Source organism: Prunus avium, chromosome 6 (genome assembly GCF_965620075.1).
Source record: "Prunus avium chromosome 6, drPruAviu1.hap1.1, whole genome shotgun sequence".
Classification (NCBI taxonomy): Eukaryota; Viridiplantae; Streptophyta; class Magnoliopsida; order Rosales; family Rosaceae; genus Prunus; species Prunus avium.
The window spans coordinates 33,476,148-33,498,465 of NC_142289.1; the positions used below are offsets into that span (position 1 = coordinate 33,476,148).

Here is a 22,318-nt window from a genome sequence, read left to right on the forward strand (position 1 = left end):
TAAAATTGAACTCAAACAAAGACTTTTCTAAATTTTCTTTTTTTTTTAGGGTTAATTTTTCGCATATATACGAATAAAATAATACAAAAATTTGGGCCTCGTAAGAAAGAGCCCAGAAGCGAACTCCAATCTTACATGGACCTGGTAACTCCATTGAATCCCCTCGAACTCGAAGCTCCTATTTTCAACCACCCAGCAGCCTTCAAACCAAAGCCGAACAAGGCTCAATAGATACCAAAAGTGGAGTACCCTAAATACCGATTTTAGCTTACAAATGTTAAAAAGTGCTGCTTCACATCTCAGGCTCAAAGAAAAAGCAGATATCTGGGATTTGGGTTTGACACAGAGATGGCCAAAAGATTGAGCTCGCAGCTCTTCGTAAACAGTATTCTCTCTTTCCCTTTCTTTCTCTCATATTCATTTTTAGGGTTTTTGGTTAAAACCCTTATTTTGATTCTTGGATTTGTTGCTTAGGATTATCATCGTTCACTAATAATGAACAACTCACGAGACTGTTCTCTCCTTTTGGAGATGTTACAGAAGGTAGTTCTACTTTTCTTTTTATTTTGCTCCGATTATTTATTTATTTTCTTCTGTAATTTGTGGAAATTACTGACTGGTTTTTACCTTTGTGATGCTTTTGTTTAACTGTGCGTTTAGCTAGAATTGTTGTGGACCGTATAACTCAAAGACCCAAAGGATTCGGTTTTGTCACTTACAAGTCAGATGTTGAGGCACAAAAAGCTTTGAAGGCCATGAATGGCAGGGTAATTTCCTTCTTCCCAATGGTTAAAATTAATTTTTTTTAATAAATAAATAAAAAACCCCCAATTCATGAACTTTATTTATTCAGATTGCAATGGTAAATTTACTCATATTATAATTGTTTTTGTGACTCATATTATAATTGTTTTGGTGCATTCTAATCTTTTATGTACTGAATATGTGTTTTTGTTTGTCATATGTAGTGAATCACCTTGAGTCTTGTTTTTCTCTTTTGAAGTTTTTGTTAAAATTTGTCCAGATAGTTGATGGGAGGCTGATTTTTGTTGAAGTTGCCCAGAATCAAAAACAGGAAGAGGATACCAAATCTTGATAATGAGCTAATTTTTTCTCTATGTTGTTCAAGATGGGTTGATGCCACATCACATGCTTTGTAACTTTCAATGTTAACTTTCACATAATTGAATCAAATGAAAATTAAATGGTTTAAGATCGAACACAAATCAGATTACTATTGTATGCTCAGTGTTACTTTGGATCCCAATAGATAGCCTCTTAGTTACTCTTGTGTGCTTTAGACTCCAACTTCTCCTTGGCTAAAGACAGTTTTTCATAATCAAAGACATCGTCATATCCTTTGTACAAAGTTTTCAGTACGTATAATTTCAATTAGCCATCCCATTTGGAATTCCAAATGAGCTTTGTACAAGGTTCCTTCCATATTATAGCGAGAATCTCTTACTATAATTTATTTGTATAACTTTCTCGTAAAAGATATTATTCATGAGTATCTAGTAACACTTAGTCGTGGCATGAGATATAAAGAGGGGATATAGGGAAGAGTCTCCACAAAACTAAATATTGCTTTGGGGAATATCTGGCTTGGTTGTTGTAGCTTGGAGGATCAAGTCACTACTGTATCAACTACTGAAGTGTCTGGAAGGAATCCAGGGTGAGGGAATGCAATGTGAGCTTCTCCCAGAAAACATATACCATGGGGACAACGCTATGATTGTAGACAACATCTCTGCCATGGTGGTGCTAAGAGAATTTGTTGATGACCAAGAGTCTGCTTTGTCCCAACGGATAGAAGCCACGTGGCACTATCTGGAGTGTCCGATCTATTCTTCCATTAACCATCCAATGGCATACAAATTGAAAAAGAAAAAACCAAAAAATTCGGATTTTTTTTTCTATAAATACCTATCAATATTATTCACTTTCCGCATCAAATCTTCATAGAATTTCTTCTCGTGCCATCCTTATCCAAAATGAACATTTATTCATGAGGGGATTTCTTTTTGTGACTGCCCATACTCATGAGGAAGCTTTATTCATGAGTATCTAATACTTAGGTTTACCAAACCGGAATTCAAAGCTTACCATCAAATTTACCAACCTCTAGTTAGGTAAGCTATAATTTGTTATGGTTCTATATTAACTTTAGTTGCCTCCAAAATCTCACAAACTAAAATCTGCATACATTGTATCCTCATTTTTTTATTGCGGAACTGAGACCTTCATGGTTTTTATAGCAAAGATTCAACACAGTTTGTGTGATATATATTCCATTGAGGGATTCTCCCTTTATTTGAGAGACACCGTTTGTGGTACCCAACTAATTTTCTTTTTTAACGATTTAAACCGTCTATTTTTCAAGGCAGAAAATTAGTAAGACATCTAATTGCAAGCAAAAAAATAAATGAACACGGTGCTTCAAGAAAATGCGAAAATAACAATAATTCAATTGGGTGATCATGGTTTCGGATTCAAGTGAGTTTTTGCAGAGATGATCGAAATATCTTAAAATTAGAGGGTTCGAATCATTGAAAAACAATGTGTGTTGAGCCCTACAAGGTTGTCCCTCAAATTATATATATAGTCCCATTCTATTAAGGGATCCCTCAAATAATTTTATTTGAAAGACACCCTTTAGAGTACCCTAAGAAATTTTTTTTTTTCAAAGATTCAAACCATCTATTTTTTAGGTCTTTATTCATGTAAAATCCTTGCAAAAACTTAGACAAATCGGAAACCATTTCGATATCCAATTGTGTCCTATAAAATCAATGAATACGGTTGCTTCAAGAAAGTACTAAAATTTCAATAATTCAATTGAGTGGTCAAATGATATCGGATTCAAATGATTTTTTATAAAGATGATCTTTGAATGAGTATCTACAAAATAGATAGTTTGGATTAGTGAAATACAATACGAAGTGGGCTCTACAAGAGTGTCCCTCAAATAAACTTATTCGAAGAATCCCTCAACTGAAGCTATATATATATATATATATACATTGAGCATTTTTGCTCCCCAATTTAATCCAAGATGTATCATAAATATAAGGCAAAGAGTTAACTACAGTTATGCTAACGAACACGTGTTAAGTGTTGAAAGGTGGTGAGGGTTCACCTTAGATTAAAGTGTTGAGCAAAATATTTCTATTATATATATATGTGGATGCAAAACCTCCTCAAAATAGACAATAGTGCAGGGCAAGAATGGGGTGGAGGTCTTGGTTCCTTTCCTTACTTTTGTCAAGACGACCGTGGCAAAACATTCGAACTCAATCAAGTCTTTAAAATGAAAAGTACACAACTCAAGCGTACAATTCAGCTCAATTAATTAACCACACGACGGGAATATAAATTTGGGGAAGAATGACCCTTGATGCACTGGGGAGACAGATTTGTCATAATAAAGTTGATCAAATCTCTTCAAACATATTGATTTCATTGAAGACGAGAAGAAAATTTATATCACAAATTTTACAAACTTGCCACACGAAGGCAATAAAAAAAATCAGTGCGCAACTCAGATCTGGACTTGCTGGTTAATATCACCCACCACAACATGCCCCCTGCAATCCACTGTACCTGCTCAAGAAAGCAACAAGACTTGAGATAGTGGGTACCTACATGTTCAAGACAAATATTTCATGGGAGCAAATGGAAGAAAGTTTGTGCTATGCTCCCAAACATCATCCATACACACCCATAGAACATGTATGGTCAAATTCTGCATATTATAGGATATATATCTATATATCTACAGACACGAGACGATTATGAACTACCCTCCTATAAGTCGTCATTCTAACAGCAGCAATTAAATAGTCAAACTAAAGCAATCTTCTGAGATGGACAAAACGTTTTTTTCTAAACGAAAACCCTTACCAAACTGTTGAATTGCCCTGGTTTTCGCAACACAAAAAAGGGCAACTTTTCATACATGAAAAATTGGATAATGTTTATAACTTTATATAAGGCATAACAAGCTGATGATAGGAAAAACCGGTAACCAACGAATACACAGCCTCTGACACATAAAAGGAATTCCAACCAACAAAAATTAGATGGTATAGAGAGAGCTTCATTAAGGAGCTCCACGGAAAGAAATGTTGGCCAAAACATCGAGTAGATTCACCAAGCACTTGAGTTAGAACTCAATCCTAATGCTATTTGCTTTATCTCAAAGAGAGAAAGGAAAAGAAACAATAGCAAAGCTTTTAGTTACAAACTAAATTTTACCTGAGATCAATGTCATTACCCCTTGTGTGCAAATTCCAAGCGGATTTGTCTGCCATCTAGCAACTGAAAAGAATCACAAACATTAACCAACGATCCTTCTTTGCATTCCAGAGGAGGTAGGTAGGTACTTAACAGGGTGATTTCAACACATATAAATTACAAAGAAATTAATCATGAACAATAAAAAATTACCTGACCATCCATTTCTTTTAGAGCAGTGCTGGCTTCAATTCCAGAAGTAAACTTCACAAATCCATACCCTTTCGATTTCCCACTCACATGATCACATATAACTTTAACTGTTAAATAGGACAACATTATCCCATCAAGTAAGTAAATGATCTTCAAGAAAAAAAAAACCTAAAAAGCTAATAACAACCTCAATCACAATAACATTACCTTCAATGATTTCACCATGTTTCCCAAAAGCTTCCTTAAGAACAGGTTCATTTGTATCATAGGAAAGTCCTGTATATTACATCCAACTTAGGTTATAACAAAATTATATCCAAAGCAAAATACCATGAAACAGAAATATTTTTCAGAGTTTTTACTACTTTAACAGCAACCACTTCCCTTCTTTAAGCTGTTGTAGTTGAAATCCAAAATTTCATTGTTATATCTTTTATGAACAATTCTAATGAAACCCATGATAATGATAAATTTGGCTATTTGATACATAGAAACAAGATCTTAACCACGAAATTAACTTAATATAATATGAACTGATAAAAAATGAAAAATAAATTCTCAGACTGAAAAAAAGAAAATTGATGAAGTTTAAAAAACCTCCAACGAACAAATTGGTTGAAGAATGGCGTGCCCAGAAACTCCTGACCAAGGCAGACGTGCGCAGAATCCCAAATCCGCCATTTGAGCCTCTCATTTCCCCTTATCGTGCGCCAGTCTACTAGGAAGAAGATGGACGCGAAACGGCGTCGTCATGAGCTGACTGACCGTACAGCGGTTGTGGTGGAAGTAAAATGTCTTCATAGTTGGGTTTGCTTAGTTGGAAAGTGGAGATGAGACAACTTTGGGTGGCCAAGCCAAGTTGGGCCTGACTTGCGACCTAAAAAAGTCCCAAACTTTTTGCCAATTCTTCTTTTATTTATTTTCTTTTTTAATTACATGGGTAAACCTGAAATTTGGACCAAAAAGTTGGGGATTGAATGTAAAGGGACAAAGTTGACCCCCAAGAAAAAAAATCTACAGAGACAACATTTGGGAGTAAAAAAATGTAAAATTCTATAAACGCTAAATAAAGAAGATTCATAAATCAGTGGTTAAAATGTCAAGAAGAAAACAGTAGAGGCTAACTTAAAACTTCGTGACTCATTCTTTATGAGTAAGTAACGTTGTTATAATGTTAGTAGAAAAAATGGGGGTTTTGAACTTAATGTAAAATCAAATGTAGAGTCAATAACTTTCAACCCTTACATTAATTAATGGTTGAGAAACATCCACGCACGCGTGACAAAAGTGTCATCTCGTGAAGATAAGATAGGTTTTACATTCTATTGTATTTTCATTTCCTTATCGAGCATGTAAAGTTTGTTATGATGTTACCAAAAAAGGAGCTATGAACTCAACAATTGACGCGAGTCTCACAACAAGTCTTACATCAATTAATTTTCAACCGGAGATGAGGGTCAGGATGTTTGCATCATATCACATGTTCATTTCCATGTACTTCCTACAGCTAACAGCAAGAGTGAGTATAATCCTTGAAATTTTGAGGAATAAAATGCTGCACTAACTTTGCAAACTTAGCATCCAGGCAGCTGGTTAAGCTCCATATTTCATGATCAACAGAAGACCCAAAAACGTTCCTTTCTGTGCAAGAACCTCTTGCATTGACCAAAAGGCTATCAGAAAAAGGAGATTCAGCAAATGACCACTGCCAAACGAGTCCCACTTTTCTTAAATCATCCAAGCTCTTCTCTCTGTTTTGTCATAGTAGGCAAAGTGACAAAACACAATCAAGACTATAATCCTATTCATGACTTTGTTATGCGGCAAACCCAAATTCGCATACTCTCCCTACTACCCTAACGCAATCTATCCAAATCATGCGGAAAGAGAGATAGAAAGAACATGATATACACTCCGGTGTAGGTAAGTTTGTCTTCTAAAATACAGAACACGAACAACAAAATCATCTTAATAGACTCATCCAAGCTTTCATCATCATCAAAAATAGGAAAGGACCCGTGGAATTAAGGGACTTTAATTTGTCTCGGAAGTCTGTTATGGGGCAAACGCAAATCAATCACACTATAACAAGTGCAAGCTCTCAACCACTCAACTCTCCAACGATCAAAAAGCAAACAGGGCCCTCACAATCTGAAATTATACCAAGTACACATAATAAAAACGATCCAATCTTTCTCATCCACAACAACAATATCGGACCTTTATGTAATTAAGAGATTTTGTCATGCAAGTGTCAAATCCAACTCACAACAACAACAATACATAACAGGAACAAAAATGAACACGCAAGGTTTACATGTTCCAGAAGAAGAAAAAAAAATTGCAAGCTCTCAGCCAATCGCCACTCACCCAAGCTTTCTTTTTTTCTTTTTTTCTTTTTTTTTTGGGTTAACCATCAAAGATTCAAGAACACTTGCATCCACAAGATCCGCTAATCAAATGCCAATTCACTAATGAGCATTCATGCCAAATAACCCTAGTCATTATACCAAGCATTATAGTAAAGAAAGGTGCTATAAAAGGCAAAAGGGGCATTGGATAAAGAGTGGAACTTATGCTTGAGAAGAACACACACAAAAAAGATATTCCTTTCTTCAAAGCATTCATAAAGCAGCCCATCAAGACAATACCCATTAAGACAATAACAGAAACAAGAGGTTTCATTAATGAATTCCAAGAAAAACAAAGTTCCTAAAACTTGGTCATGATCACATAGATTTGAGAGGCTACAAATGCTTTCAAATTCATTAAGCATTTTAGACTACCAACCAACAAAAACAAAGATCTGAACACAGATTACATACAAATGGAGAGGAGCCCAACCTAAAACTAAACATGTGGGGGTTCTTAAAACTAAACATGTGGTGGGGGATTCATTGAGAGAAGCTTAAGCCTTCTTGGGAGACTTGGTGGCCTTGGATGGAGATTTAGGCTCTTTGGCGGCAGCCTTCTCTGATTTCTTGGGCAAGAGGACTGGGTTGATGTTTGGAAGCACACCACCATGAGCAATGGTCACACCGGCGAGCAATTTCCCAAGCTCCTCATCGTTCCTCACAGCCAATAACAGATGCCTTGGGATAATTCTGTTCTTCTTGTTGTCCCGAGCTGCATTTCCAGCTAATTCAAGCACCTGAAGGAAAACCCACATCAGAAATTTTCTGAGCAACCAACCATTAATTTAGGTCAAAATTTCATCAAAATTTTTTAAAAAAACTACCTAACATAAACAATTACACTCCAAATTGAGCACAACCCAGAAACTAAAAGCTGAAACCCTAACTAGCAAAACAAAAACAAACCCACAAATCGAAAGGGAAACTTACTTCAGCTGCGAGGTACTCAAGAACCGCGGCCAAGTAAACCGGAGCTCCAGACCCAACTCTCTGAGCATACCTTCCCTTCTTCAAGTACCGTCCAATACGACCGACCGGAAACTGCAGACCTGCCTTGACGGACCGGGTCACCGGCTTCTTCTTTGGACCCCCACCTTTCCTTCCACCAGCACCTTTCTTCACCTTACCACCAGTCTCCATCTCTCAGCTCTGAAAATTCTCAAACCCTAGACCCACTAAAACCACTGACACCCTTTTGGCACAAAAACCCAATCAGAAATGGCAAAGAGAGAATTGAAAATTTTCGGACAGTGGATTTAGGAACCTGTTAGAGAATTGGTTTTATAGGGTGAGATGTATTGTGGATCATATTGTTCAGGGAAGGCTTGGGGTACTTGTGAGTGCACGGTGGCCGTTCGATGGCCGTCTTATCGACGGTTGAGACAAATTTCACTGCGATCCGTGTAGTGAATAATTGACCAATGGGAGGGTTCCCATTTTGTCTTTTCCTTTTTTCCGTTTTTGGTTTTTTTGATTGAAAGGTGACACATATTAAGCATCACCGCCAATTTCTTTTTCTTTTTCCAATTTCCCGCTGAAGTTTCTATATAGTACTTTCAAATTTTTGGGAGGTGAAATTTGTTTTAGAGGTTATGAAACAGTCATTTATTTGATAACATGTGTTAATAATTCAATAATAAAGAATGATGACAATTATCTTTAACCAGTCACCCTTAACCTTTTCAATTTAGCTATAACTAATTAGGATTGTAACAGTTGAGTAATTTATCACATGATCGAAGAAACTTTTAAAATCGATAAATTAATCATATTCCTATAAATAGTTAATCCTTTTAGGGTATGTTTTGCATGGCACAAGACCAAATTTACAAGTTGTTATTTATCATCTCTTACCTTGAAACACAACTTAAACTGCTAGAATTTTAGGTGAGTCCAATGAGGCGATCGCCTTAAGTTTAAATTTTCCTTGAAACATGTGACAATTATAGTTTAAATTTTAACAAGGTTTGGATTAGAATTCAAAATGAGCATTAGCCCTAAAATGAGTCCAATGAGGCAACCGCTTCAACTTCCCTATTATTTAACATGAAAAAAACAAAACAAAACAAAACAAAGTTCCATTTAAAATAATTTAAGATAAAGAAAATAAGTATTATCTAATGCCAACAAAGTTTCCAACCCACCAATTTTCAAACATACCATGTCACCCAAAAACCGAATAATTTTTATATGGACAAAATGTTAGGAAATTGAGCATTTGATATCCTATAAAAGTAATATAAACGAGATCAATAAAAACAAAACAAAACCAATCACACACACGACACAATAATTGACAAAGTTTATTCAATATGAGTCATAATTTATCAGGATTGAGGGAAGTCATGAATTTGGGAACTTAGAGAAATCAAAGAGTTTGAAATATATCAACTACTCCCCCTTAGTTGATCATATTTTTTACTTTGAGTGTATTTGATTTTAAATAAATTAACATGGAACTCGCATAATTGTTTATTCTTCATGTGTTAGTAAATGTAAGGAAAGTCAAGAATTAGAATCGTTCTAATACTCATGTGTTAGTAAACACGAGACAAACATGAATTGGAATTAATCCAATACTCATTCATGATAAATGAACATGTCATAAGAAGAATGATAAACAATTACAAGCACACAAGTGTTTACTTCACACTCACATGTAATTAGGGTTCACAAACGATCACAAATAAGGCTCCTAAAAGTCCTATTTATAATTTATAAGACTTATGGCTACATGGGTAGAGTTATAGTGTCGATTAGCTTGACAACATCTTCGCCAACCTCCTTCTCTAAGCATTTCGATTGATCGGTTTACACAGAAAATATCATTGTTTGAATCATTTGCACAAGCTCAACAAAAAGCGCTTTGAACTTAGGTCCCGTTTGGTTCACGAAACGAATTTGAGGGGAAATCATTTCTCGTGTCATTTCCCAAGGGATGGGAAATGAAAGATTCCTTTCCCATGTGTAGTAATGCTGGGAAAGTAACCGGGAAATATCACTTTATTTCATTTCCCATGTTTGTTTTGAGTAGGAATGGAAAACAAAGTTTGTATAAATTTTCAATTATACCCATATTAAATCAAATAAAAAAAGAATGTATTTAATGATATATTGTAATTCTAAATTATTAATGGGGACAAAATGATTATGAAAAATGTTTATTTAATATTGGCTCATTTTCCCAAACTTTCCCATGCCTGGACTTACCAAACATGGGAAATCAATTTATTTCCCATTCCCAAATCTCATTTCTCATGAACCAAACGAAACCTTAAAGCACAAACAAACAAGGGAAAAAAACCTCTAAGAAATCCCAAATAATTTGAATTTTTTTTTTGTTCATGAATATATTCGAGGCCCATTTTTAAAATGTTGATGTAGATGGGTGCAAATTATGGTTTGTGATTGTGTTCATGTCATGTCATTTGTTTTCACATTGAAAAGTAATCCGTCAAAACCCTACTAATTTATAATTATATTGTGTTCGGATTAATCCACATGTCAAGTGAGCGAAAAGGTAATATTAAATTTACTTTATTCCCAAACCAATCAACTTACTTATACGCAAGGGCGGACCCAGGAAATTTTATAGGGGTGGACTAGTATTTTTTAATGGGAGATCCATTATATTACCTTTTTTTTCTTTAGGTTTACATGGTTTTTTTGATGAGGGGTTTACATGGTTAATTGGCTATAGGCTATAGGTTTTTTTTATATGTAAAAAAAATGAGTGGTAGCAACTATTCTTCAATTAACAATTTTTAAATTTTATGGGAGTACACATAGACGTAGGGAGTGCAGTCATCTAGATCTACAATTGCACAATCACAAGCTACAAGAATTCAACAAAACCAAGAGACAACTAGACTATATAAAAGCAGAGATCAAGTAATGAATAGATTAAATTAGAAAAATGACAAGTCATCAATAAAATCATAGCAAATAAGAAAAAAATTCCCAAAATTTAACACCCAAACTCTAAATCATAAAAGACTAACAATAACAATTGAAATTGGAAATTAAACAAAAAGTAAGTGAGAAACTTACTAATATTAAAGAACCCATTGGATATAGGTTGATACAATTTTAAAGAGGAGGAGACCTACTACTTCTAAGCTCTCAAGTTCAAATACAAAGTTATAGCTTACATGGGTGGGTAATAGAAAAACATGATTTTTGATGTGTGTGGGTGCCTCTAGAGATGAAATCTTACGGTTGTGATAGGCTAAATTCAACAAAGAGGGGTGGACTATTTTTAATTAACTTGGGTTTAACTTATAAAATTAATATTAAATTATTTTCACCTCCAAATTTAGCACTAGGCTAGAGCCCACTCTAGCCCATGCCTAGATCCGTCCTTGCTTATACGTTATGTATACCATAAAAATTATGTAAATTATAAATATTTACTCATTCCATACATATTATTAGAAAATAAAATAAAATAAAATCAATTAACTCCTAGTTTACTAGTATTTTTCTTCCTAATATTAAAAGAGATCTAAAATTTCAAATGCTCCTCCCCAATACTATAGCAATAAATAAAATAAAAATTATATCCTTCATAAAATAGAATTGAATATGCTTATCGTGGCATAATCGAAGTAAGATAGTTAATGTTGTGTCAAAAATTGCCACTCTAAAAACTTGTCGTTGATCATGTTCTAACATTTGCATTACTTTGGATGCAAGGGCGGAACCACACTAAGGGCTACAGTGGGCTGTAGCCCAGTGTGGTTTTTTAATAAAAAAAAATATATAACTTATATATTTAACTTATTTTCAATATTAGCCTAGTCAGTGGCGGTGTACAGATTACCTTATTTCCATCTTCAACATTTAAGTAAATGTCTTTGTCATTTTACTTTTATTTATTTTTATATTACTCCATTTACTTAAGTTTACAATGTAAAAATACTAGAAAATAAAATTCCCACCAAATCAAAATATGAAAAATCAGTTTTAGTGCAAAATACGATTTATGCTAAAAATGATGGCTCATTAAGTCAATATATACTTCATACTAAAATCCCATAAAATCAAGTTTTCTTATTTGATGTGTGAGGAAAAAAAGCCGCCAAAAATTATCTTGAGAAAATGATTATTTCGAAAACCCATTTTTCATACTTAGTCAATATTTTTACATAATTTTTTTTTTCATGTATGATATGAATGCATGAAGAAACTAAGGTCAATCTAGGTAAAAAGTCTTAGATGTTCAATCCACTATAGTGTTAAACCCTATTTGGTTTATGTTAAAATTTATTGAAAATTAGTTTATGGAGCTATAAACTAGCGTGGTTTATATGATTTAATGTCTACTTTTATTTCTAGAAAGACTATAGAAATTGTAAGTACCAAAAAAAATAATCATAAAATTTTAAGCTAATAACTTGAGCTAGCCACCTGTTGAAAAATTCCTGGTTCCGCCCTTGTTTGGATGGCCATGGAGAGGAGACACCTATTTGTATGAGCATGTGCGTGTGCATTATTTAGAAGAATAATTTTAGCGTTACTTTTAAAAGAAAAGATTATTATCAATTTAGAATAATTTCTTTGCTGGTTCCAATAATCACCCCCAAAAAAGGTAAAGTATTATTCAATAAACTTCTTTTTGGGTCCGGCAAGAACAAATGGGGCTGGATTTTCCAATTTAAATATCACGGGTGGGTCATTGGCTCGATTACCGACTCCCGGATGGGTGGCAAGTCGCGACCCGCAACGTAACACCCAGGACATAATTGTCTTTTCAAAATATCCTCCACGCGTCGCGCCATGGTTGGACAGACCTACTTTCTCTTCTCCCCGTTGTCACGCATGACATGACCTCCATGATGATATTTAGAGGAGTGGAGGTGGGTGAAGAAGCCACAGCCACCGTCTCCATAGCAAAAGCTCAAAGCACACAGCAACGTAGAGAGGGAGCAGGGAGTCCTTCATTGTCTCTGAGGGTCACAGATTTTCAGCTCATTTTTCGTTTTGGCCTAGATTTTCTGCAACCGCCATGGTAAGTTTCTCTCTTGGTCTCTCCCATTTCCCTTTCCCTACACATTGGTCTTAATTTTTTTCTCGTTTCTCTTATCTTTTTGGCTGGTTAAAGTAATTTGGGTTATGATCTCTGATCTCTTGCCTCTGATCTGTGATGGGTTTGATATGCACTTCTGAAAATTGAATTGTTATGGATCTGAATTTGGGTTTTGTTTTAATTTTTATATAATTTAGTTTGCCAGTAGATGATGATATTTGCTTTAAAAAATTAATTTTTGTTTATTTATGAGATTCATGACCAACCGAAGTGCTGTACTAATCTTTTGTTTTTGATTTGTGGGTATATGTTTTCCGTTCATTTTTGGTGGGATTTTGGGTTTCTTTTATATTTGGTATTTTGATGTCGGTTCTGAAAGTGTTGATGTTGGTGGCGCACGTGTGTTTGAGTTCAATGTTGTCATGTTGATTGTAAAGTATATGCATAGTTGCATTGGTATTTTGATGTCGGTTCTTAGATACATTGTTTGACTGACATTTATAACTGATTAGAGCATCTACAATCATGCTCTCTATTTTTTAGTTAAAATTTAGCTAAAAACACACTAAAGCTATTTTAGGAGCTCTCTATAAAATTTGAATTCCAATCATACTCCCTAGTTTAGAGAGTTATAAATACTGTAATTATTTTTTAATTCAATATAATTGGTCCATCTCTATACAAAATAATATAAAAAAATAGTTTGCATTAATTAAAAGTTTAAAATATGCATAAAACAAAGCAACATTAAATTATAGGGAGCCACTAGGAGTCCTTTCTCTCTCCTTAGATTTAGGAGCTCCTAGAGGTCTCCCTATTTTAGAGTTGTATTTTTCCAATTCCTCCCTAAAATTTGTCTAAGGAGGTGGTTTAGGGAGCCCATTGTGGATGGTCTAAGAGTTAGCTTATCTGAATGTCAAGACACATACTTTAGTTCTGATTACTCACTTTCTGTATTCTTTATTTGACCTGGAGTTGGGATTCAATTGCTCACTATTGCAATTATGTCAACTAGCTGATCGGAACTAAATTCTAAGTTGCTTATCTGGCAGCACTCATCGACACTTTTGTTTGAGTAAACCAATTTGATCCTTTATGCATGTTACAATTCTGAATTGTGGTTGATCGTAATATTGCTAGCATAGCACAAGTGCGCTTACTTGCCCTGGTCTAGAAATTGGGATTGGGATAGCTGAGCTGAGCTTATTATATCTGTACACCCTGGTGCAGGACAGTGTAAAACTTGGGTGCGTCATGGAGAGTCTGTAATCCTGGGTTGAAGCTTAAACCAAAGAGGAAACCTGCCTCAAGTAACCTTATTCCTTTTTGGTTCATTGCTCGTGATGAAACTTGGGTCGTGCTTAGGTCTCAGTTTCACATTTCTTGTATATTCCTGTGTAGTTTAGATGTCTGAGCTCTAGGCCATCCTGCATCATGCAGGCTCAGAGTCAAGGGCTTCAAGATGAGCCCTGTATCATTAGTTTCCACTCGAGAGAAACAGTTGAGGGAGAGAAAGAGAGGAAGGAGGCTACAGACTTTAAAATTATTTTCAAGTCCAGTATGCCTAATGGGCAGACCAAACCCAAAAGGAATCAAATCTCTGGAATAGTATTTTTAGGATCTGCATCAGTGATTTTATAATGATCACTGCATGCTAGCTGTTTTCCTGTTGTGAATAGAAAACTTTGTGGGATATAAATTTCGGAGAATGACACCTTGACATTGTAATATCTGGTGTCATGACTTGATAACTTTGGTTTAACATTGTAAGATATTATTAATTGTTTTCTTGGCAATTTCTATGATTCTGTTTTGGATGACTTGGAGAATTAATATATGTTTAGTGTTTAGAAATGAAAGTGTCTTGGTTTTGGGAAAGAAGTTGGCTTCCCTAGTTGCATGGTATTCTTTGGGTGGATGCACGAGAATAACATCTATTTTGTGTTTTGTTCTCTGATCAGGCTAATGCAGCGTCGGGATTTGCTGTGGATGATGACTGCAAGCTGAAGTTTCTGGAATTGAAGGCTAAAAGAACGTACCGCTTCATAGTATTCAAGATTGAGGAGGAGCAAAAGCAGGTGATTGTGGAGAAACTTGGCGAGCCAGCTGAAAGCTATGAAAACTTTACCGCAAGCCTTCCTGCTGATGAATGCAGATATGCTGTCTATGATTTTGACTTTGTGACTGAGGAGAATTGTCAGAAGAGCAGGATTTTCTTCATTGCATGGTAATATTATAAGCTAAAAAAACCTCTTTTTTTCTCGTAATTTTTGCTTATGTTTGTTACCGTTCATAGGTCTCCTGATACATCAAGGGTGAGAAGCAAGATGATTTATGCAAGCTCCAAGGACAGGTTCAAGAGAGAACTGGATGGTATACAAGTAGAGCTGCAGGCTACTGATCCGACTGAGATTGGTCTTGATGTTATCAAAAGTCGTGCCAGCTAAGAAGTCTGGCGTTTATTTATGGCGAATTTTCTCAACCTCTGTTTTACTTTTAAGTGAAATGTTAATAGTTTGTGGTGCTGTGAACCTGACTGAATTATAATACTTGGTTTGTTGTTCAAGTTTTACCTTACAGTCTTGCCTTCGTCTAGAACAAATTCTGTGATCTCAGTTTATATAGGAAGATGGCAGAACACATGCAATGAGTGTCTGAGTTTCTCCAAATAGTTAGACCTAGATGCTAAGTTATATCATCTCCTGAAGGTAGAAACACTGGGTTTGTTTTTTCAACCGCAGAAAAGTGTTTACTATTTTTAACCATGCAGAAAACAGCTGTATGCCGTTATAATTGGTTCTGAAACTGGTTCTTGCTCATTCTTTTGTGTGCCTGTAGCGCCAATTCGGTCTCTGTCATTCATAGCGACAGGATTAATGGAACATGCCCTGCAAAGCCCAAACAAAGCGTTGTTTAGTTGCCTTGCAATGCATTATTTTGTAACCATAATTGGTGCCAATGGCAAATGCACCATTTAGAATTTTGTGGCTTCTACTTGTGACTATCAAGTTTCAAACTCAATACCTAAAAAACACCAGTTTGAGTCTAACCTCTAAGATGAAAGTCACGGCCCAAAGTGCTGGAAAAAATAACGTCGCTAAAGAAGAACACTCACCACTCTCCCTGTTTATACCCAAACAGAAAAGAAAAACACTGAATACATTTATATTGTCCATCAGATTATAAACTCTCAGGTGGCTGCTGATACCTTTAGTTTGGGAAAGGCCAGATCCGTTCAGTGCAATTGTTTTGTTTCTGAGCTAGCTTCTCATCTTTGTACAACAAAATAAAAGATCATAAACTCACAAGGCATGTGGAAAAATAAGTGCAACTGAGTTAGACTTGATTCACCTTTTCTCGACTGCCTAAGCAACAAAACTTGTTAAGAGGTTTCTTTCTGTATAAAGAATGACAACAATAACTTACATCCCAAAGGGAAGACCCAAGTTTTATGGGTTTATTTCATGTTGCTGACAAACAATCAATTCAAAGTTTCTCTCAGCTCTATGTTGCTCATCCGCTTGTTGATACATTACGTTGTCTCTCTCTTGCATCTTCTACCTTAACATACAGGGTTGGAATAATGTACATAAAAGAATTCCAGGTGATCTTGTCAATGTCAGAAGTACACCTAAGCTAAAAATATGTCAGTATCTGAAGGTAACAGAACGCATGCCTGGTTCCATATGGGACACACGGAAGACTCTTCCAGCATTTCTAGCAGCTGATGGACAGAACTCAACTTGTCAGGCAAGTTCCATGGATAAGTGTGTTATATGTAACTCGATCTGGCTTCAACCCTCTTTTCATCATGTCATCACGCAACTCAAAAGCCTTGGCTAGTTCTCCAGTGACACAACAACCATATATCAAAAAGTTATACGCTAGAATATCAGGCTTCAGACCCCTATCTAGCATAACATCCCACAACTTAATAGCTTCTAGCAAATTGCCGCTCCTACAATGCTCAAAGATAAATGCTGAATAGGTGATACAATCTGGGTAGATACCATTGGCTGTCATCTCAACAAGGAGGTCTGAAGCTTCTTGAAACTTACCCATTTTGCAAAAACCTCTTATAAGTATATTGTATGTGACAGTGTTTGCCGACAACCCTGCAAGCATGGCATTATGCAGCTGTATAGCTTTTTCCATGCTTCCTTCTTTGCTAAGGTGATCTAAGAAACAACCATATGTAACATGATTGGGAAGGGTATCACTGACGAGCATATCCTTACAAAGAAGCTCTGCTTTATCCATATAACCTGCCTTACATAACCCATATACCAGGGCAGTGTACGTCACAACGTTAGGTAAGCATCCTTCACCAACCATTATATCCCAAACTCCAAATGCCTTGTCAAGTTTTCCTCTTTTCCCATATACATCAATCATACTTGTATATATTACATTATCAGGCCTCAGTCCCTGATTATGCATCTCGTTAAAGAGACCAAATAATCTTCCAGTATCCTGTTGCTTTAAAGCTCCACAAATAAGTACCGCATAACACACAAGATCCATGACTACTCCTCTTTCAATCATCTCACGACAAGCACCTAATGCATCATGCAATCTTCCTTCCTTGCAATAACCATGTAGTAGGGCACTATAGCACATCTCATTTAACTTATAATTCTCTTTGTGAAGGTCATCTACAAACGTTTTGGCTTCAGACACTCTACCTGTTGAACAAAGACCACTTATTAGAGGTCTATATGTATATGTGTCGTGTACAAGCTCCTTTTTGACCATTTCATCAAACAATTCAAAGGCTCTAACCGTGTTTCCTTCTCGGCAGTGCCCATCAATCATAAGATTATAAGTGACCTCATTTGGCAAAATGCCCCTTTCCACCATTTCATCAAAGAACTTAGTTGCTTCACCCATCATATTTGCACGACAAAGACCTGAAATGATTACAGTGAAGGTATAAGTGTTTGGTGTGATGCCTTTTGCCATCATTTCATGATACAGCCTAAATGCCTTGTGCATTTCTCCTTCTTTGCAGTATCCACTTATCAATGATGTATAGGTTACAACGGTTGGAGCCACTCCTTTATTCATCATCTCACTGAAGAGAGATTCTGCCGCACTCAATTTTCCAAACTTGCATTGCCCACTTATCAAAGAATTGTAGGGATACACAGTTACTCTAATCCCAGCATTGGTCATTTTACCAAAATAACAAAGTGCAACATCCAACATTCCCCTTCGGCAGAAGGAATCAATCAAAATAGAATATGTTACATCATTGGGAAACATACCCTTCTTGCCCATGTTATGAAAGAGTAATTCTGCTTCCTCCAGTTTCCCATCCTTACACAAAGAATTGATCAATGAATTATAAGCAAACAAATTAGGCACCACCCCAACTTCTCCCATTCGATTCACTAAATCAAAAGCATCTTCAATCTTCCCCTTCCTCCTCAGTCCCTCCATGAGACCCGAAAGGGCCGCTTCACTCGGAACAAACCCCAGCTCAATCATTTCGTTCATTAGCTCCACGCCAACCTCAAATTCTTGCACTTTGCACAACCCAAGCACCAATGTACAATACGTCACCATGTCTGCTTTCAATCCCTTTTGCCCCAATAAATTCTTGATCTCTACAGCCTCCCAAGCCCTCTGGCACTTGCATAGTCCATGAATCAGCACATTATATGTAACAACACTCAACTCACACTTATTCGATTCCGCGTACTGAATCACTTCCTTAGCCTTGTGTACATCTTTCAATTCACACAAGCTCCTAACCACAGCCGTGTACATATAAGCATCGGGCCGAAGACCTACATTGACAAACTCATCAAAAAGCTGCAGAACCATATTGAAATGCCTAAATCTCACCAACCCATTTAAGAGGGCATTCAAGGTTCTAACCTCAGCCAAAATTTCACACTCCCTCATGAGCCTCACAACCACAACACCATCCAACACTCTCTTATTTTGCACATAATTTTGAACCAACAAATCAAAACCCAAACTCGACGAGCAGTTAAGTTTCCTATAACAGTTCAACAAAGACTGAAAAACCTCATTTGGGTTCAACCCACGTAGCAAGAGGGTCTGTAAAAGCGAGGAGGCAGGCCAAAAGAGATTGGACTGAACCAGGGCATGAATCAAAATGCAAAACGACGCCGTAGAGTGATTGAAGCTTTTGTGCAAGCCCAAAAAATTGAAAAACCGCAAGGCTAACCTGGGATCCCTTACATTCTGGATTAGAACCTTCTCAACGTGATGGGGCTTCAATGCGATTGAAATGAAGGGGTCGTTGAAGGCGACTTTCCAGCTCTGCTTTCCTCGAACGACGTCGGTTAGGCTCGAAACGAAGTGGGAGTCGTCATTTTCGTCATTATCTTGGGAGGTGGGTTTGGAAGAGGAGCAGAGATTTCTGGGTTTTGAGTGAATGAGAGAGTTTGTGAGAGGACGATGAGGGCGAGTGATCTTCATTTTGGGTTTGAAATGAACGTGTTTACTTTTGGTTTTAGATTTGAGCCATCTGAGGTTGAAGATGTACTCAACTCATACACAGTCGTCAGTCAATTGGGCTCTCAGTAGCTTTTGTTTGATTAGTTGGGTTGTTCTTAGAATCAACAAAATTCATTGGATTGGTTTGGATTTTGTTGGGGATTGGGAGATTGGGAAATTGGTCGGTTTTTATCGATGTCGAGAGTGAAGGTGGCTGTGGATTGTGTATGTACTTGTTGGATTATGGATGCTGCTGATTATGGACGGAGAGAGAGAAGAAAGGATTAAATTTTTGCCGAGGAAGATATTGGATTCTTATTTTTATCAAAAACAATAATTGGTTAATTCATTTTTTATTATTATTATAAAAATTCTTGGATTGCATTCATAATTCAACTAAAAAGAGTACATAGTCAGAAAAGACCATTACAATAACAAAGTGGTCTAATGTCAAAAGTAAGATAATCTGGTATGCCTTCACTAACGATTGCGCATGATCGAAGAAACTCTGGCATAGACATCCCAACTATGATAACAAACTCAAAATAATAAAAAAAGAAAAAACTTGGTTTATTTCTTAACTTATTTAGTAACTATTTTTAACTTATCAAAAAGAAAGTATAATCTTTTTAATTATAAATTAGCAATTAGCTTAGCTCGATATATACTCTTTCTTATTGCCTAGCTTTTGTAATACCAACTCATTTAGCACATAACATGAAAATTACTTATTGAATATAACATTGTAATACCAACTCATTTATAACATGACAATTACTTATTGAATGTAACGAGCTAGTCAATTGTTAAGCAATGCGATTTAGTTTTGGTGGAGCAAAAATGAGAGAGAAGCCAAATGAAACCAAATTACTATTGGGCGGCCTGGTTTGGGTGGCTTTGTGTTTTAGTCTTAAGTCAATTATTCTTTTCATTCTCTTAGGTATTTTGGTAATTTAGCACAATTACAATACACACATTTTTTTGTCTTTCCTTTTTCCAAAACTTATACACATTTTCAAATCTAATATTCATGTGAAGTTAAACACATCAATTGTATACCTGAAATTTGAAAGAAAAAAAATGTATAAAATATTTCTTACTTATAATCTTTTGAAGCGAAAATCATTAACTTAACAACCTCAATCATTTCAAGCACATGTAAAAGCCAATATAATATCTACCATTAAGGGGTTGAATTAATTGAAATGTGCCATTATAGGACTTAGTAGGATTATATATAATCCAATCCAATCCCAATATATTGAATCCTACCACATTTGGCCTAGTAGGATTATATATATATAATTGTCTTTAGGCAACCAAACATATTATTACGATTATAAATCTTATCTAACTACATAACCCTATTCACCAAATGACCCTGCATGAAAAAAGTCATTCTATATGACCATGCATGAAAATCTAATGATATTTTTTAACTTATAATTTCTATATTTTCACTAGAAATAAAAAGTATACATTAATCATATAAACCACGCTAAATCATCGCCTTATGAACTAATTTTCAATAAATTTAGCATAAAACAAATACAGATTAAATGCAACATAAAGATTAACATAATGGGGAAATCGCCAAGAAGACCACAAAACAAGGGCCCCAACCAGAAGTGAAAATGGCAAGTTGATGAGCTATATAGGTTTAATTTTGTTTTTCTTCAAAAACAACATGAGCTATAATAGGTTTAAAAAGCTGCTTAGTGTAGCCTTATAGGTAGTTCATCCCCTGATTTGTTTCCCTTAGTAAACTATATACGATTTGTAAAAACACGTCTTGTAATTTGGATTTCTTTTTTTGTTTGTAACTTATTATTATTGTTCTTGGGTCATTTGTTGTGGACGTACATAGTGGTAATTGAAATATATATGTATGAAAAATTTATCACATAAAACGATTTTCCCAGGCGAACAATACGAACATTTCCCTCCAGCTCATCAATCCGCACCTCCTCATTTAAACCAAGCAAAACACACCACGTACACACCCCAATAAACAAGCAAACCAGAACTTTACGCATCAATTGAAGCCGTCGATCTCCAATTTTACTCCACAAAATCCAACGGCCATTACTCACCACGTCACCGATCCGCACCTTTCCTACAAAAAGACGAAGAAACGACCTAATATAAATATCAGGCCCTAACCCCTTCCTCCTCATCTCACAATTCGCAAGTCCTCTCAATTTCCTCTTGTCAAAGTTTACATTTCTTTCCCCCGAGAAAAAGAGAAAATTTCCGATGGCGCCCAAAGCTGAGAAGAAGCCCGCCGAGAAAAAGCCAGCTGAGGAGAAGAAGTCGACGGTGGCTGAGAAAGCCCCAGCTGAGAAGAAGCCCAAGGCCGGCAAGAAGCTCCCAAAGGAAGCCGGAGCTGCCGCTGGAGATAAGAAGAAGAAGAGATCGAAGAAGAGCGTAGAGACCTACAAGATCTACATCTTCAAGGTGCTGAAGCAGGTCCACCCTGATATCGGGATCTCCAGCAAGGCCATGGGCATCATGAACAGCTTCATCAATGATATCTTCGAGAAGCTCGCTCAGGAATCTTCCAGGCTTGCAAGGTACAACAAGAAGCCCACGATTACTTCTCGGGAGATCCAGACAGCTGTGAGACTTGTGCTTCCTGGTGAGCTCGCCAAGCACGCTGTTTCTGAGGGGACCAAGGCTGTTACCAAGTTTACTAGCTCTTGAAGAGTTGGATTGTTTATGTGTTTTGGGTTTAGGGATGGGGGTGTGAAGAAATTAGGGTTAGGGTTTGTGGGTTTTGATGCTTTTCATGTAAGTAAGTACTGATTGTTCTGTCGTAGTCTAAATTTCTAATGGAAGTTCGTTTTTCCCAATTGCCTATCTTTATTTAAATTTACGAGTATTCGTAATATGAAAATGCGACATTAAATTGTGCTGTACTCTGATGTGAATGTTTATATGTGTGATATGGGACTGT

General features: G+C 36.1%; 6 protein-coding genes across 7 annotated transcripts; 3 read left to right on the plus strand and 3 right to left on the minus strand.

Annotated features, from left to right (window-relative positions):
* Nucleotides 1–117: 117 nt before the first annotated feature.
* LOC110762068 (small RNA-binding protein 11, chloroplastic) lies at nucleotides 118–1,242 on the plus strand. Of its 2 annotated transcripts, none has more exons than XM_088254387.1 (4): nucleotides 118–385; nucleotides 475–543; nucleotides 661–767; nucleotides 1,004–1,242. In XM_088254387.1, the coding sequence occupies exons 1-4, from the start codon at nucleotides 349–351 to the stop codon at nucleotides 1,094–1,096; spliced, it is 306 nt and encodes a 101-aa protein (XP_088110513.1). In that variant the 5' UTR covers nucleotides 118–348; the 3' UTR covers nucleotides 1,097–1,242. The 2 variants fall into 2 exon arrangements, with proteins under 2 accessions (XP_088110513.1, XP_021820356.1); XM_021964664.2 differs by having other exon boundaries at nucleotides 136–385; nucleotides 1,025–1,242.
* Nucleotides 1,243–3,400: 2,158 nt separating this feature from the next.
* Nucleotides 3,401–5,241, minus strand: LOC110762069 (glycine-rich RNA-binding-like protein). Its single transcript, XM_088254376.1, has 5 exons — nucleotides 5,047–5,241; nucleotides 4,657–4,725; nucleotides 4,450–4,556; nucleotides 4,258–4,320; nucleotides 3,401–3,603 (listed from the first exon to the last, which is right to left on the minus strand). The coding sequence occupies exons 1-4, from the start codon at nucleotides 5,141–5,143 to the stop codon at nucleotides 4,273–4,275; spliced, it is 321 nt and encodes a 106-aa protein (XP_088110502.1). The 5' UTR covers nucleotides 5,144–5,241; the 3' UTR covers nucleotides 3,401–3,603; nucleotides 4,258–4,272.
* Nucleotides 5,242–7,103: 1,862 nt separating this feature from the next.
* LOC148294071 (histone H2A) lies at nucleotides 7,104–8,130 on the minus strand. The gene is made up of 2 exons (XM_088255431.1): nucleotides 7,794–8,130; nucleotides 7,104–7,600 (listed from the first exon to the last, which is right to left on the minus strand). The coding sequence occupies exons 1-2, from the start codon at nucleotides 8,001–8,003 to the stop codon at nucleotides 7,358–7,360; spliced, it is 453 nt and encodes a 150-aa protein (XP_088111557.1). The 5' UTR covers nucleotides 8,004–8,130; the 3' UTR covers nucleotides 7,104–7,357.
* Nucleotides 8,131–12,710: 4,580 nt separating this feature from the next.
* Nucleotides 12,711–15,463, plus strand: LOC110762067 (actin-depolymerizing factor 2). Its single transcript, XM_021964662.2, has 3 exons — nucleotides 12,711–12,873; nucleotides 14,853–15,118; nucleotides 15,188–15,463. Exons 1-3 carry the CDS (start codon nucleotides 12,871–12,873, stop codon nucleotides 15,336–15,338), a joined length of 420 nt encoding a protein of 139 aa, XP_021820354.1. The 5' UTR covers nucleotides 12,711–12,870; the 3' UTR covers nucleotides 15,339–15,463.
* Nucleotides 15,464–16,313: 850 nt separating this feature from the next.
* Nucleotides 16,314–19,686, minus strand: LOC110762061 (Pentatricopeptide repeat (PPR) superfamily protein). Its single transcript, XM_021964656.2, has one exon. The coding sequence runs from the start codon at nucleotides 19,342–19,344 to the stop codon at nucleotides 16,630–16,632; it is 2,715 nt and encodes a 904-aa protein (XP_021820348.1). The 5' UTR covers nucleotides 19,345–19,686; the 3' UTR covers nucleotides 16,314–16,629.
* A 1,841-nt stretch (nucleotides 19,687–21,527) lies between these two features.
* LOC110762065 (putative histone H2B.1) lies at nucleotides 21,528–22,214 on the plus strand. The gene has a single exon (XM_021964660.2). It carries the CDS (start codon nucleotides 21,619–21,621, stop codon nucleotides 22,063–22,065), a length of 447 nt encoding a protein of 148 aa, XP_021820352.1. The 5' UTR covers nucleotides 21,528–21,618; the 3' UTR covers nucleotides 22,066–22,214.
* Nucleotides 22,215–22,318: the final 104 nt, after the last annotated feature.

What these genes read in the sequence shown, in the direction of transcription:
- LOC110762068 (XM_088254387.1), top strand. Translation starts at nt 349, where the DNA reads ATGGCCAAAAGATTGAGCTCGCAGCTCTTCGTAAACA. An exon ending in CTCGCAGCTCTTCGTAAACA is followed by an intron (nt 386 to 474) that starts GTATTCTCTCTT and finishes TTTGTTGCTTAG; the next exon opens with GATTATCATCGTTCACTAAT. An exon ending in TGAAGGCCATGAATGGCAGG is followed by an intron (nt 768 to 1,003) that starts GTAATTTCCTTC and finishes TCTCTTTTGAAG; the next exon opens with TTTTTGTTAAAATTTGTCCA.
- LOC110762069 (XM_088254376.1), bottom strand. Translation starts at nt 5,143, where the DNA reads ATGAGAGGCTCAAATGGCGGATTTGGGATTCTGCGCACGTCTGCCTTG. An exon ending in AACCAATTTGTTCGTTGGAG is followed by an intron (nt 4,726 to 5,046) that starts GTTTTTTAAACT and finishes TGTAATATACAG; the next exon opens with GACTTTCCTATGATACAAAT. An exon ending in ACATGGTGAAATCATTGAAG is followed by an intron (nt 4,557 to 4,656) that starts GTAATGTTATTG and finishes CCTATTTAACAG; the next exon opens with TTAAAGTTATATGTGATCAT.
- LOC148294071 (XM_088255431.1), bottom strand. Translation starts at nt 8,003, where the DNA reads ATGGAGACTGGTGGTAAGGTGAAGAAAGGTGCTGGTGGAAGGAAAGGT. An exon ending in TTGAGTACCTCGCAGCTGAA is followed by an intron (nt 7,601 to 7,793) that starts GTAAGTTTCCCT and finishes GTTTTCCTTCAG; the next exon opens with GTGCTTGAATTAGCTGGAAA.
- LOC110762067 (XM_021964662.2), top strand. An exon ending in AGGATTTTCTTCATTGCATG is followed by an intron (nt 15,119 to 15,187) that starts GTAATATTATAA and finishes TACCGTTCATAG; the next exon opens with GTCTCCTGATACATCAAGGG.
- LOC110762061 (XM_021964656.2), bottom strand. Translation starts at nt 19,344, where the DNA reads ATGAAGATCACTCGCCCTCATCGTCCTCTCACAAACTCTCTCATTCAC.
- LOC110762065 (XM_021964660.2), top strand. Translation starts at nt 21,619, where the DNA reads ATGGCGCCCAAAGCTGAGAAGAAGCCCGCCGAGAAAAAGCCAGCTGAG.